At 46.3% G+C, this 14,880-nt stretch overlaps 1 protein-coding gene across 1 annotated transcript in view; it reads right to left on the reverse strand.

Annotated features, from left to right (window-relative positions):
• Positions 1-414: 414 nt before the first annotated feature.
• MAK16 (MAK16 homolog) overlaps positions 415-14,880 on the reverse strand; it is an 84,345-nt gene continuing 69,879 nt past the window's right edge. Inside the window, exons 8-10 of the mRNA XM_085634482.1 lie at positions 7,031-7,138; positions 2,646-2,711; positions 415-1,202 (exon numbers count right to left, since the gene is read on the reverse strand). Coding sequence (XP_085490608.1) covers positions 999-1,202; positions 2,646-2,711; positions 7,031-7,138 — 378 coding nt within the window. The 3' untranslated portion in view covers positions 415-998. The remainder of the gene's footprint in view (positions 1,203-2,645; positions 2,712-7,030; positions 7,139-14,880) is intronic.

The raw sequence follows: 14,880 nt of genomic DNA on the forward strand, positions 1-14,880 counted from the left end.
GTTACACCTTGTAGGCCTCATCAGTGAGGTACAGCTTGAGACCTGTGGTGCAATGAGCAGGGGACCATAGCTGGGCATACCATCATCTCACTCAGAAAAAAACAGGTACTGTCAAAGACAGATCTTGTTTTTATATGCTAACATGTAAAAGCAGCGACACATGGGCACAGACTGACATCCCTGTGTAACCTACCTGTTTCTGTGACTTCAATGTTTGTGCCCTGTTTTTATTCTCTAATGCTGTGGAGCCATGCAGCAGGGATACAAAGTGGCATGACATAATCAGTCTTGGTGCATGCCTGTGTTTGCATCTTAAAGGCAGACCACTTGGTCTTGTCATAGCTTTTTTGGAACTGAAAAGAAGTTTGTTGGTACTACTGCAGAAGGAAAATATGACTCTCTAAACATATGAAGTCACTTTACATTCTGTCATGGTTGGCTTTATTATGCTGAAGATGGTCACATACCTGCTGGTATTTCCAAATTATACAAATTACAGAACAAGGGTTCACAGAGATGTTCTTCTGGCGCACTCATGCGGAACAATTGTTTGACCCATCTTTATTGCACGTGACATGTCTTAGGAAGGGAAAACCAGAAGACAGATAACTGTCATCGATCACATCCTTGCATACAAATGAAGGCAGGTGGCTGTGTATAGAATGTAGAAAAGGCAGTTTCATTTGAATCTGCAATACAAAAATGTACATGTGGGGGAATTTCTTCTTTCCATCAAGGTTCAAATGAGATAAATATTGGTATTCACACTTTTCCAAAAGCGCTCAGTGTCATCTACCCAAAGAATGAAGAAGGTGGTTTTCAATCTCTTTCGAGAGGGTGGAGATACTGCATGCTGCTTGACTTGGTGGATCACATTTCCAAGATGTGGAGAAGTGTTGGAGCATGTCTTAAAAACCAGGTCTGTAAGCCTGGTTCCAATGTATTGTTGTATGGTCAAGAGCCTTTCATTTCAGTTCTGCTCTCCTGCACATAAGCTCTCAGGTTGCTTTAGACTTGGTGGCTGGCTCAGTCTCCTGTTCATACTCTATTTCCACATAGGCCCGCTTTTTCGGGGCAGTTCCTTTTAGGGGAGTCTTGCCTTTTGACTTTGCTTTGCCGGATGCTTTTCCAGTCTCCATCTCCTCTTCACTCGAGGACTTCACTCCCTCCTCGTCACTGCTAGCTTCCAACTTGTCCATGTCCTGCACAAAGAAATAATAATTCAGAGACAACGGATACAAAAGCCCTGAATGTGATAGGCAACTGCCATTGACAGACACAACAATCCATCAACTAATCAACTAGGACACCATCAGATTAGAGAGTAAGAAGTGTAGAACCCCCCACCCCCCCCCCCCCCCTCCGTTGAAAGCACATATCCACATTGTGTAATGGTGGGTTGGGGGGTGTCCCTTCCTTATCTCCACAAGATTAAGAGTTTATACTTGGTCCGCCTGCCTAGTAGCTGTAAACACCATGCATACCTAAATGAAACCGTATGAAAAACGTGTTCCTTTACTGCAATGTTATTTCTCTGCATTTCTTTTGTTGAAAAACTCAAAAGAAAATAAACAAAAAAGAAGTGTAGCAAATAAAAATTAAAACAATTCAGCACGCCTTCTAAATATATAAATACCCAGGATCTGAAACAACATCCCTGTATCCATCATGACACCCGCAATGCTGCTCAAGAAAGACAGTAGACTTATGGTCAGATGAGATGGCACTCCTATCGCATGTTGACTGAATCCTTAATTTTGATCCCGGACAGCACTCTACTGCCTTTTGGCTAGGCATCTGCTATACAAATATCTCATGAAACAGTCTCAGAGAATACAGGGCTAGGGTTACCACTTCATGGAAAGAAGAGAAACAGGACTACCGGCAGAGATGCAGGTGTAATTTCAATAACTGAATATGGAGGCAATACAAACATGTCAGAGAGCGATATGGGGTTCTCAGTGCTAAGACAACAGTGAGGTGCTGTAGATCATGACTGCAGTTCACAGGTGTAGATATGTGAAGTCCAGGTGCGAACACAGGATGAGGTGTTGCATATATGCAGAGGCAGAGCTATGTAAGTGGAAAAAAACTGATTAGGAGAAGATCATTGGTTCCGAGTTAAGATACCATTGCTCGATCTTATGAAGGTCCCAGTATATGAATACTATGTGGTATTTCGGCAAAGCTATGTGGGTGCCTATGTACTGGAATAAAAAGGGATTAATTAATCTAATTAAATAGGCACACTGGGAGAGCTGCATGTGGATCTTGTGCCAAATAGCACGGATGGTCTAAAGTAGAATTAATGAGCATTGGCAGAGCTGAAAGTAGGTCCCCTGGCCTGGTAGAAAGTAGTAGACATGAACTGAGGTGCAATACCATAGCCGTTGCCTCAGTGAGTGTGAATGGACTGGAATAACAAGAACTGTGTAATCAAGAAAGAAGAGGTTTTGAATCTGTTTACAGGAACTTAAAATGTCCATTGTACTACTTCAAAATACAAATACTGTTGAGAAAAAAAAGTTAATACTGCACCTTAGTTATGACTATAATTTATCAATGTAACAAAAAACAAAATGCTGGCAACATACAACTGAAATTTAAAAAAAGGATACGTCTCAGAAGGTGAAAAAGTCCTTTACCTCAAAGTCACTCAAATCGCTTTCTTCCACTTCATCGTCCTCCACAAACTCCCTCTTACCAACATCCTAAAGGGAAACATTCAAAGACTCAATTTGTATCAATTTCTAGCAAAGTTTAGATTACTCAGAATGCTTGCCTCCTACTTGAGCTCTGTCACTGATTTGTGGGCTCTATTCATGACTATTGACAGAACAGGCCCATGCATACAATTTGGAATTATGGGATCAACTGTAGTCGCAGTTCACAATTGCAGGAGTTTTATAGTCCCTTAAGCTCTGTAAATTTAATGTAATGCCCAAGACTTGTTCCCTTTTTAAATTTCTATCAATTTTGCAGCTCGTCTGCATTTTTTTGTCCTCTCAGTGTATGCATTTAGGTAAAGTAAATGACCCAGTTTACTATCCAATTGGCCTTGCCATGTGAGGTTTTTGTCGCCCACCCATCTGTGAGGACCCCGATTTAAGATTGCGTTTTAGGCAACACATTTTGATCTCGTTAAACTGATTGAATATTTGCACTTCCATTGGCATTTTGTATGTTTAAGAAGTGTAAAAGTGTTTCATACGCCTAGTTATTGTGTGCACTTTGAACATGTAAACCACACTGTCCTGACAACTTCATACAGGGACCTAGCCTCTCTTGGCGCTCTTTAACGTTACCCACAACAATGGGTTATGCTTCAACCCTCATGGCGAGTATGTAGAGACCCATGTGCATTTGTGTTTTGACATTTCTTAGGGTTGCTCTTCTGCCACTCATCAGCGAACTGCAATGAACAGGTAAGATGAATTCTCCATTGCTGCTGTTTGATACACTATACCATAGGTTTCTTTGTGGTCTTCCTGATTTAACTCCAAGGTGCAAGCAGATTGGCTGTTTGTATTCTGTCCTTTCCAATGAGCTGCTTCTTGCCACGCACAGATACTACTTTTGATTGGATGAGGTGGCTATTTATCAGACCACACTGAACCTATCAAAGCATACAATATGGTTCACTCTATAATGCCATCCTTGTGAGTTGCTCCTTGCTGCTACTAGGTGGATCTCTCAGACCATAATAGCACTGCCTTTGTATAGTGCCATTTTCCATAAACCATTTCAAGTTTTTGTCTGCATAATGTCTGCTGCTGGTTAGACTATGATGTGGTTTGCTCCCTTCCGCTCCTGGAGGGCCTCCTCAGAGCAAGTAACCATGGTAGGTTGTATAAAGTCCATTTCTATTAGCTGCTCCCTTACAGACCTTGGTCGGGTCTAGCTGACTGCATAATAGTTGTCCCTTTGTCGCTTCACAACGAATCCCATCAGAGCTGGAACTACGGCTAGAAGTATAAAGCAGATTCTTAAAGAATAGGCCACACCACAGTGGGCTCGTCAGGCAGATACTATGGCTGCTTGTATACAGACTGATCCTTCCTTACTCCATGGTGGGCTCGTGTGAGCGTGTGCTCCCTGCTGCTCCTGAATAGATTGCTCAGAGCATATACAAGGGCAGGTTGCATAGTGCCCTTACCTGTAGATCACTCCTCTGCCACTCCTCAGTGGACTTCAGATCAAGCATTTTAGATGATGCAAGATTTAATCTACTTTCCCCCGTGTAATTCTTACTCCAATATTTAGGATGGTTGAAAGTGTATGATACAAACCAATCCTAAACACATAGGTAACAGCATGCATGCTCATGCCCGTTCTCAGTTTTCTCCTACCCTTGTGCGCAGGTTTAGTTACACTCTTGCCAAAACACAGTTTGAGCAATCTGACGCACAACACTTGAACACTTCCCACGTATACCATACTGTCCTCACCAGTGTTCCCTGTAAGGTGCGCGCGCACCTCACTAACCCCGAGCGCGCAGTGTCGCGAGGGAAGCGCGCACACATCCAGTTAACGCTTTCGCGCCGCCGCTTTTAAGACGCGAGCTGCGCGAAAACAGTAAGTCTTCTGTTTGGGGGAACATCCAGCACTTCTTTCCTTATAGGTCGTGGCTGTGTGCTGTTGGTGGCCCTTTGCTGGCGCTGATTGTGAGCCATTGTGAAAATAAGTTTGTTAATTGCAGCGCATGACGGTGCTGCAATTAACAAATATTTTCACAAAGGGCCACCAACAGCACTCAGCCACGGCCCATTAAAAAGCAATGCAGCAAGTGCAAAAGAAAAGACGTGAATAGGCGTTGTCTCCCGCCTATATCTTGCAGTGAATAGGCGCGCCTCTCCCGTCGCCTCTATTTTGCCGCCACCTTAATCATGTCACCAGCAGGCATCAATTAAAATGTCTAGAGAGCTTCATTAATCATCTTCCTGGAAAGAGACAGAGGTTTGTCTAGTGGGAGTTTTGACTCACCCAAAAGTTGCGCAGTGGGTTAAAATGCCTGCTGCTAAGAACGTGTACCATGCAGATCACAAAGTGCATGTAATGTACATAGGTCAGTGAGTTACTGTTTCTGTAAGAGAGCTCATTTTGTTACTTGTGGTTTGCAAGACAAAATCCTAATATAGAGCAGTGAGCTATTAACTGTCATCAAACAGCGGCGTGTTAACTGCAAGTATTATGTTAGAGCAATATGTATTTTTTGCCCTGTCTTTCATTATCCTAATCTTGCCAAAAGGGTTCATTTGGGTAAAAAAAAAAAACAATTCTTGTATTTTTTTTTTTTTAAAGAGAACCTCTAACAATGGTATTACATTTTAAATTCTGAATTTGTTCTTTTCCAGAATAAGCACTCTTAAACTATATTACCTACTAGTATCGATGACATGTTACTCCTACACTACATCTTGTAGTCCTGTCTGACGTAACACTTCCTATACACTGATTTACACACCCATGGTTGTCTCTGTGCAATGTGTGTATGGTGTAAAGTGCTCTAACACCTTGCACTGCTATGAGTGGTGCTATAAAACTAAATGAATCAGAGAGACAGTGGTTCTGGAGACTTGAGGGCCGCTATTAAAGGGTGCTAGTGAGGGAATCCGTGGTAGAGGTGGCCATTGGCAGGGCGCCAACCAACATTGTCGCACAGGCCGCCACCAGTGTTAAAGGCGGCCCTGGCTGTGCCTAGTGGAAGTTGGCTGCCCAAAGTCCAAAAGCACGATGTGTAAAGCACACGTCGTTCTTTTGGACTTGCTGCATTTCTTCTAGGTAACAGGTAAGTTAGAAATCTCTCTGCTTAGCCTAGTGTGCCGCCTGGCTGGTATTTTGTTGCTTCTTTCTGTCTGTGCATCCAGATATATAATACAAGTAACATTACACCTACAGCAGTAAAATCTTATGATGGTACCAGCATTGGAGTCTTGTGCTTTTCTAAACCCGAAGTGTACTTGCCTGTGTAACCAATTCATGTCATGGCTTGTGTATCTAAATTGCAAACCTGCCTTAAGACTCTTAATGTGGCGCTGTATGTGTGGAAATACACAGTCTATTCACTTGTTTAAGCATAAGTTGAGAGATGTGGCGCTGCACCCACACGCGCTGTCTGGTTCCTGGCGCACATAGCCATGGCTGCAGCGCACATAGACCCTACACTGCCGCACACAGAGGGAAAAAATTAGAGGGAACATCGGTCCTCACACACACTTTCAGCAATACAATAGGTTTGAATGTCCATGCATCCAATTTCCTCCTTTTTCGCTTCAAATTCCAGTAGAGGTACAATCACAAAACACAATAAGAGCAAAACTGTGGTCCAGAATCAGAATATCAAAAAAACTGCCAGAATAGGATACATGACAGACCAGTGCACTCTTCCATCCATACGACTTCCAAGAAGTAGCTTTCTACCAATAAGCAAAAGCTCTTTGACACCTCACCATGGTTATGAAGCACATTCTTCTAGAGGTTCTGAAGGAGAGTGCCTTGGAGTAGACCATGATGCACTGACGCTTTCTGCAGTGTAGTAAAGCAATGCAAATCTTAGAAATCTCAATCACCTTTTCAGCCTAGGGAGGCTTTCACAATCAAAACATTATGAAAAACTGAATATCACAGCTTAATCTAGAGCTCACTGACAGTTGCCTCGAGATAAAGGTTGAGTTAGTGCTAGGAAAATAGTCTTTAGAGTGTGACTCATGGAAAATAGTCACTCCTAGTGTATTGGTCATAAAAGGTCAATCGGCACGTGTTCTTAGTAAGACATGGCATAGACAGTTTCATCTTTTTTGCTAGGAGTATTAGTAGAGGTGAAAACCAGGATTATGCACACCAGTTTTTAGTTAGGATGGATATGCTTCGACTACCGTTTTGATTTTCTTGTGCATTCTGTTGGATCTCCACTAAGTAAATGGCGATAAGCGAGTAGGAGGGTGAAAGTTCCACACTATGGACTCACTAATGTATCAGTGTACGCGCAGCATGTGCTCTTGAGCATTATACAGTACAACAGGCAGTTTACCTTCTCCTCTTCCTCCTCTGCTTCCGAAACGTCTGACTCGCTCTCTGCCTCCTGTTGCTCCAGGGCTTTGTCAAAGGCATGAATGGGGAAATTATAGATATCACCGTACTGTGAGAAAGAGTGGAAAACAGGTTAATGCATGATATCCTCATAATGAAAAAAAAAAAATTTTAAATGTAGGTTCACATATAGCACAATGTGTCATGCGCTCCCTATTTTATAATACTCAGGACTGCAGCACAACCACAGACCTACTAAGAATTACTAATGCCAGCCTTGAAAGAGCAGCTACTAGGAATAACAGGAAGCCCACTCGGTTTACATCATGTTCAGTGCAATTGGAAAACTCCGCAGAAGACTGTGCAGAGATTTTAACAGTCCTTATTCCTTACGCCTAACGAGGTGCTACTGGCTAGTACATCCCAACAATGAGCTTTCAAAGAATGTGGGATCCTACAACATTTCATAAATGTATGAATTCATGTGCCGGTGGAAGAGTTTTGGACACAGCAGACTGCACAACACCTACAAGCACAGTTATGACCCTCCCCTGGATTGTGGCACTATTTGGATAATGCTGCAAACAGCTTAATACCTTAAGAGCTAAAGATTTTTTTACCTCAGTGCTAAATCCAGCTTAACATTTGTCCAAGCTCGCATTAAATATGAACTTCTGAAATGACCCTGTCAACTTTTACCTCTTCCCTTGTTACCCAACTCCCTCCAAAAAGTTCATCACACAAGATAGTGGATGCAATACTGCAGAGAGTTTGAATTTTGTGCTGACAAGTTGTATGATTTTTCATTGTACATGGTTAGTTCATTCACTCTGTTGGAAAGACAATAAATAACAAATAGTTTGTGAATGTCTACCATAACGTCCTTACCTATCCAAAATAAAGCGCTGAAAACCTAAACAGAACGTGCACATCTGTAACTTTATCCCAGTGAGGTTGATGTACAGCAGTGATGCATCTAGATTCTCTTCGCTCTTTCAGACAATGCTCATTTTTGCTAGTGTACTTAACTTTCCATTAACAATGGTACAGTGAAGGACCTGCCTTAGTGGAAAAAAAACAAATACTGGTGTCCACTTACACAACACCCTCTTACACGCACGACAACACTCCTTACTAAGGATACCCCACGCACGCCGGTAAAGCATTATCAGAAACCTGAAGAAATGCACATTACAGCACACACTTAGTACACAGTCCATCTGGAAGATTCGGTTCTACAAGCGATGAGATCTTCCAAGCTATTAACATCTATTTATTGGGACAGTGGCACTTGAACGATTTTCAGAGTGGGGGTGTTGTTCACTGAGTCACTTCCCTATCCAGCAGCCTCCAACACCCCTAATATCACAGGGATATTAAACAGTTGACACTGAATGGGTAATTCTATAAGTAGCCATACCTTTCTTGTACAACACGGTGCCCACCTCCCCGGTTTTGCCACCCTTCAACATTTTTGAAAGAATGAGATCTAGCAGAGTATTTTAGTGCATATTTTCCCAAAAATGAAGACATAAAAAGGTCTGAAATGCTCATTTATAGCACGCATGTTCAATATTTAATAGCTTGCTGTTAAACCCCCGAAATTAGTAGAAACAACCACTGGAAATCCAAACTCAGATTTAACAACATTATGGTCTTTTTTTTTTAACCGGTCTTAAAATGGATAATTTGTGGAACCAAATCACACACTCACGTTTGCTTGTAAAGTACGAGTTACTTACCTTCGGTAACGATGTATCTGGTAGAGACGATTCTAGCCGCAGATTCCTTCACGTAGAATTATCCCCAGGCGTGAGACTGGATCCGGAAACTTTTTGCCACAGCATCCCTGTGCGCTGGGGCGGGGTGACAGCACGCAACTCCGCCCAGGCGTCGTTCGCGTACGTGACGTCAGCGAGGTCACATAAGACCCGCCCCAGCGCACCCACGTCAGTTTTCTTCGGAGAACCTTTCCGCACCACAACGCGGAACCACCAGATAAAAAACTGTGGGAGCATGGAAACAGTGTGCGAAGAGCAGAAAAAGTGGAAAGAAACAGTGACTAACACCACCACCAGGGTAGTGCCAACACCGCAGACCCCAAGGGCAGGGAAAGAAGAAGAACAAGCAGAAACCTGCGCAGCTACCCTGCCCGCACATAGACAACCTCCCATCGCTGTGCCCCGAAGGGAAGAACAGGCATAAAAATCATGGCACACGTAGGAAGCCCCCCCCCTCATTCTGAGCAAGGAATGGGACCAGTCCCAAGACAGACAGGGACAACAAACCTCCAAGCCACCCCAACCTAGAGGGCAACCACCCACAAGGACAAGACATGGCCAGAGGACCCTCAAACCAGAGGATAGCAATAGAAGGAGGGAATGAAGGGAGGACAAGCAATCCCCACCCCCCCGCAAACGTGGAGTAGCCAGATCAGCAGGGCATCGGCGCACCGAAACCCCTCCTCCAAAGAACCAAGGGAGGAATGAACAGCCCCCAGACGGAGCCACCCATCAAGAACAAGGAAGGCACTCACAGGAGACACAGCCCCACACCGGGAGGCGAGTACGGAAGACCAACCCAAGGGTCCTCGCAGAATAGGGGAGGAAGGGCGGGCCGTGAAGGAATCTGTGGCTAGAATAGTCTCTACCAGATACATAGTTACCGAAGGTAAGTAACTCGTACATCTGATAGAGACTACTAGCCGCAGATTCCTTCACGTAGAATAGATACCCTAGCAATACCCCCTGGGAAGGAGGGTCTGCGAAAGGAACCCACCAGCCAATGCAGAACAGAGGGCCCCACAGGGGACCAGATCGGTGGGCCAGGTAGAACCTCGCCCCTGCCAGGCCAAGGGAACCCCCACAAGCAGAACCCCACCGACCCCAAGGGGATGTAGGAGGGAAAGAAGGCTGAGGAGGCAAGGGCTGAGAGGCCGAAGCACACCACCCCCCCCCCCACAAGGCAACATAACTTCCGCCGAATGCCAAGACAGGAAGACGGGGAAAAAAAAAAAAGAAGAAGAAGCCTAGAGAGCCCAAGGAAACTAGGGAGAAGGCGGAGAGCCCACTCCAGATGGAGAGCAGCCTGCTAGCCAGAACAATGCCGGCAGTCAAGGCCATAAGCACGAAGAACAGCCCGAGGCCCCAGGAAGGCCGAGTAGGTGACACCTGGCAAGGGAGAACACAGGGACACCCCAGACTGCAGAACGGGAGCAGGGCGAGGAGGAGAGGCCCGGGCCACCACCACGAGTGGCCACGCACACGACCTCAGGAAGCAAAAGCAACCTACGTAAACACCATGGAGAACAGGTACCCGAAGGCGACCAGAACCCTCCAGCAGAGCGCAAGCCATATGACAGCTACCATAACCCCACATAGGGCACGTGAAGTCCCAAGATATGGGAACCCTCTTTGGAAGAACTTCCGCAGCAGAGGAAGAAACAAAAGAACTACAGGGAAAAAAGCATCCCCGCTGCAGGCTTGACAGCAGCCCAAGCAAAGCAGAAGGCCCAATCTCAGGGCCAAGTCTGCGCAACAACTCCTGCAGAACTCACACAACAAATGGGCCGTCCAGCAGCCAACAATGCCAAAATCCCAAGGAAGGACGTAAGCGGCCAGAAAAACATACTCCGCAACAGCCGGCCTAAAAAGGCCCAAAAGCAACCCTAACTCAGAGGTCACTGAGGAGGGGACGGAGGAGGAGGAGGAGGAGGAGGACGGAGCCCTGCCAAGAGCCTCTGGATGGCGGAGTCGGCCGGGGCATGGAACAACAGACTGCTATCAAATGGGAGATCAATGAGCCTCTCCCGAAAATTTTCGGGGAAAACGCCGTCCCGAAGCCAAGCATGGCGACGGAGAGCAACCAAGGAAGCCATGGCCCGGCCCAGCGCCTCAGAGATGTCCAGAGCGGAGCAGAGAATAAACGTCGCAAGCTCCGGGCCATCCAAGGCATGATGCCGCAAATCCACCTGAGCAGACTCCTGGGACGCTGCAGACCCCAGAGACTCAGCAGAGTCCCACAAACAGGAGGAGGCCCGAGTCAGCATACAGAAGGTGTTAAGGGCCCGCAGGGTCACGTGGGTCGAGGCGAAAATGTTGCGTCCCCAAGTGTCCAGCCAGCGGGCCTCTCTGGACGGCGGAGCCAACAGGGGCGGCAAGGAGGGAAAAGCAGTCCGCAAAAGGGGGCTGGTGGCTGAGGGGTGAAGGGACAGGCACGCCGGGTCATGCGGCGTTGGAAGGTGCCGATGCAGAAGATGCGGAGGCACCGGGTCCCTGGACGCAGGGCCCGAAGCCCTCCGCGGCCCAGAAGGAGGTGAAGGTCGACTGGCAACCCCTGTGGCGGCGCCAGGGACGACACAACCTCTGACTCGCCCTCCAACGAGGCAGCCGCCTGTGAGGAGGTATGAGAGGGGCCCGGAGAGGGGTCTGACCTCGACCCGGAGCGGGACGAGGAGAGTCCACTGACCCCTGTGGCTCCGCACGGACCAGCTGCTGCCGGTGCCGTAGCGGCGTCACCTCGGCCTTAGACAGGACCACCCTGTCAAGGGACCGAGAGGGGCTCGGGGATGCGACCCGAGCCCCGGCGACCTCCCCCGACACCACAGGGACCCCCGCAGGGGTTTGCGGCGAGGCAGAGACGCCGTGGCCTGAAGGAGGTGCCCCATAGGAGCCACACCCCAACAGCACCTCATCCTCCAAGCCTGGATCCGACTCAGTCGGTGGTGGAGCCGCCGGCGGCACAGCAGAGGGCCCTACGCAGGGCGAGGGATCCGTCGACGCCCCAGGAGGGGAAGGAGGAGGAGACGCTAGCGAGGCCTGCAAAGCCGCTGCGTAAGTCTCCATCTGGACTCTCGACGCCCAGCACCGGGAAACAGTGGCTAGGACGACATGCGGGACCGCATCACCCGCGGAGAGTCAACGCCCCCGGTAGGCCGGAGACCAGCCCCTGGGGACAAACTGCGACACTTACCCATCCGGGAGCGACGCTCACGTGACATCGGAGAAAGGAGAGGACGACGACCAAGTCCGACCTAAAGCCGTCCGCCGAAGCAGACCGAGGGGAGGACATCGACCTGGAGAGACGCACCAAGAGAAGTTTCATGCGGCGCTCCCGCCGCGACTTCGGCTTCAACTTTTGGCACGCCGCACAATCTGAGATGCAGTGATCCTCCCCCAAACACAACATGCAAATGAGGTGATGGTCCGTCGCCGACATAAGACGCCGACAAAACATGCAAGTTTTAAAGCCCGAAGGAATTCGCACACTGTTCCACCAAAAAAGATTGGAAGAAAGAGGGGCCTAAATAGGCCCGTAGCAAGGAACGGATCCGCGTTGCACGCGGAAAAGGAAAAAACTGACGTGCGCGGGTCTTATGTGACCTCGCTGACGACGCCTGGGCGGAGTCGCGTGGTGTCGCTCCGGCGCGCTGGGATGCTGTGGCAAAAAGTTTCCGGATCCAGTCACACGCCTTGGGATAATTCTACGTGAAGGAATCTGCGGCTAGTAGTCTCTATCAGATCCAGACTACATGTGCAAATGGCTGGATTTATAACTGATACCAATGCAAAACTGTGATATTTCTGTTTTAAATCATTCTATTCAACGTAATATTATTTAGGAGTAAATGCAATGCACTGGTTGACAAGTGGGCATTTCAAGACATGGCTACTTTGAACGTTTGTGAATGTCCAGAAACACATGAACTTGTAAATAATTCACACACTCCTCTCGCACATTTACTCTCCTCTAGAGATTGGTTTACCCAATTTCCTGAAAGGGAACGGACCATCCCCAATCTTTATAGAGGTGCTGGGGAAATTAGATTTTGTATAGGTGATATATTTTCCCTAAGGCAATAAAATACAAAAAAAACGTGCAATTGCACAAAGGTGCTGGATTTCACAATGAGCATTGGGGTAAAGCCAACCCAAACCAAATTAGGATTTTGCATGATTTTCCTAGGATTATGCCTCGATAGCAGTGATTGGTGCAGAGGTCCAGGCACACGCTCGGAAAAGTACTGCAAATTCCTAAAAATGCTTTAAACTATACCCATGCAGTAGCGAAATTCCCTGTACTCAGATTAACACATTTCTTTATGAACCCAGCACTTTGTGGCCAGTCTAAAATCTGCAGCCCACCACTTATTCACTCAGAGCTCAGTTCTTGAAGCCAATAATCACTAAATGCTACATTCTAAAAATCCAAATTCATTCATTGCTGCACTACTGATAACACCAAGACACCATCAAAGTTTAGCTCTTAAAACAGACAAAATGTGCTCCTGATAATACACATATTAAGCACTTGATAGTACATAGAATCTGTTTCTTATTATACTACACAATACATGCACATCTCTGCTAAGAATAATGCCTGGAGCCATTCATCTATAGTTCGGCTTTTGATAAGTAAGATTCGCCGACTTAGACGTCCACACCAAAAACCTGATTCTGTCCATGAAAGGCATTGTCGACCCAGTGAAAGCTTGAAGGCACCTCGAGAGAAAATCTGCACAATTTCGGAACGATTGTTTAAACTAGAAAACCTTGGCGGTGTTCAAAGAATCAAAATTTATTTTACCCAACTCAATTGTCGTTGACCTTAAAATGGTGCATGTCTGATCGGGCCCCCCAGAATTGATATCTGTGACTTTGGGTGGGGGGGGGGGGGGGTAATCAAATACTGATACCAGCAGCGAATTATTATTCCACTGAGCCATCCAGATCAAATAAATAAACAAATGCAGATGGCTGCCTTAAGTGTTACAGCGCACTTCCTTGTGCTATCTATCAGCAAACACTTAACCCAACTGCAACATTTATCAGACAGTCAAAAGGCACCCCACGCAAAAAGCGCCTTAATAAATGTAACCTATTACATAATGTTGCTTTAGTTTCCCGAAAAATTTGTGTTCCTTCGCCAATGAAAAGAGCCGATAATGAAATAGAACACTAGTTTGATATTGGATATGGGTTTAGATGCTTGGCATTAGCACTCCAAATAGTGAAAAGTTTTGCGCCGGTCTTCCATAATGATGTGAAAATCTAAAACGGCATCATCGTCTCGGGTGACAATCATCCCTAGCGCATCCAACCAATTTTTTAAACTTGTGTAAGTACTGCCAATATGGATGGACTGCTACCGTAGAAAATTCCTTTCAACAGTTGTTCATGTTTCTCACATGAGTCAAGCAGTCACTGATGCACAGAATATCTTCCGCTACGAGACCAGTGCAAAATGTCTATACTTCTGTCAACAGATGGCCAAGCTGTTTACTATTTTTCGGAGTCGTGAACACATTGTCCTAGTACAGTTTGATTTAAATTACAATAGTTTTGTGATATGGAGTTGAAAGATTGAGGCGGAGCTTCTATATATTAATAAGGAGTTCCATATCCAGTTGCCAACATTTCCCAAGTGGTCATTTCTTCCATGCAGGCTTCCATCTCAAGAGAGGTGTCCAGTTGTCACTTGTAGAGATGGATTTGTGAAGGTGTGAGCTCCCTTTTCAAAGTTGGCATGGACCATCATTTTAGGGAGTGTAACAAGCGACACACTACAAACACCATGTCTGCTTAACCCAGCTCTTAACTGTGACAATTTGCTGTCTCATCCTTTGCAGTGTGAGTGCATGGGTCCTGGTACTAGGTATTCTCCTGTTGATCTTAGACCTAGCTGTGCAAAGAAAATTATATGCGCTGAGGCATGGAGCCAGAAGTTGGATAGGTACTACAATCACTTATAATACAAAACTGATGTTATGTTGATTTGTATAGTGCGCTAATCCCCATTGACAGTATCCAGGCACTTTGCCAATGGGTAGGCGTCTGTCCCCCTTGAAGAATT

This window comes from Triturus cristatus, chromosome 11 (assembly GCF_964204655.1).
Source record: "Triturus cristatus chromosome 11, aTriCri1.1, whole genome shotgun sequence".
NCBI classification, from domain to species: Eukaryota; Metazoa; Chordata; class Amphibia; order Caudata; family Salamandridae; genus Triturus; species Triturus cristatus.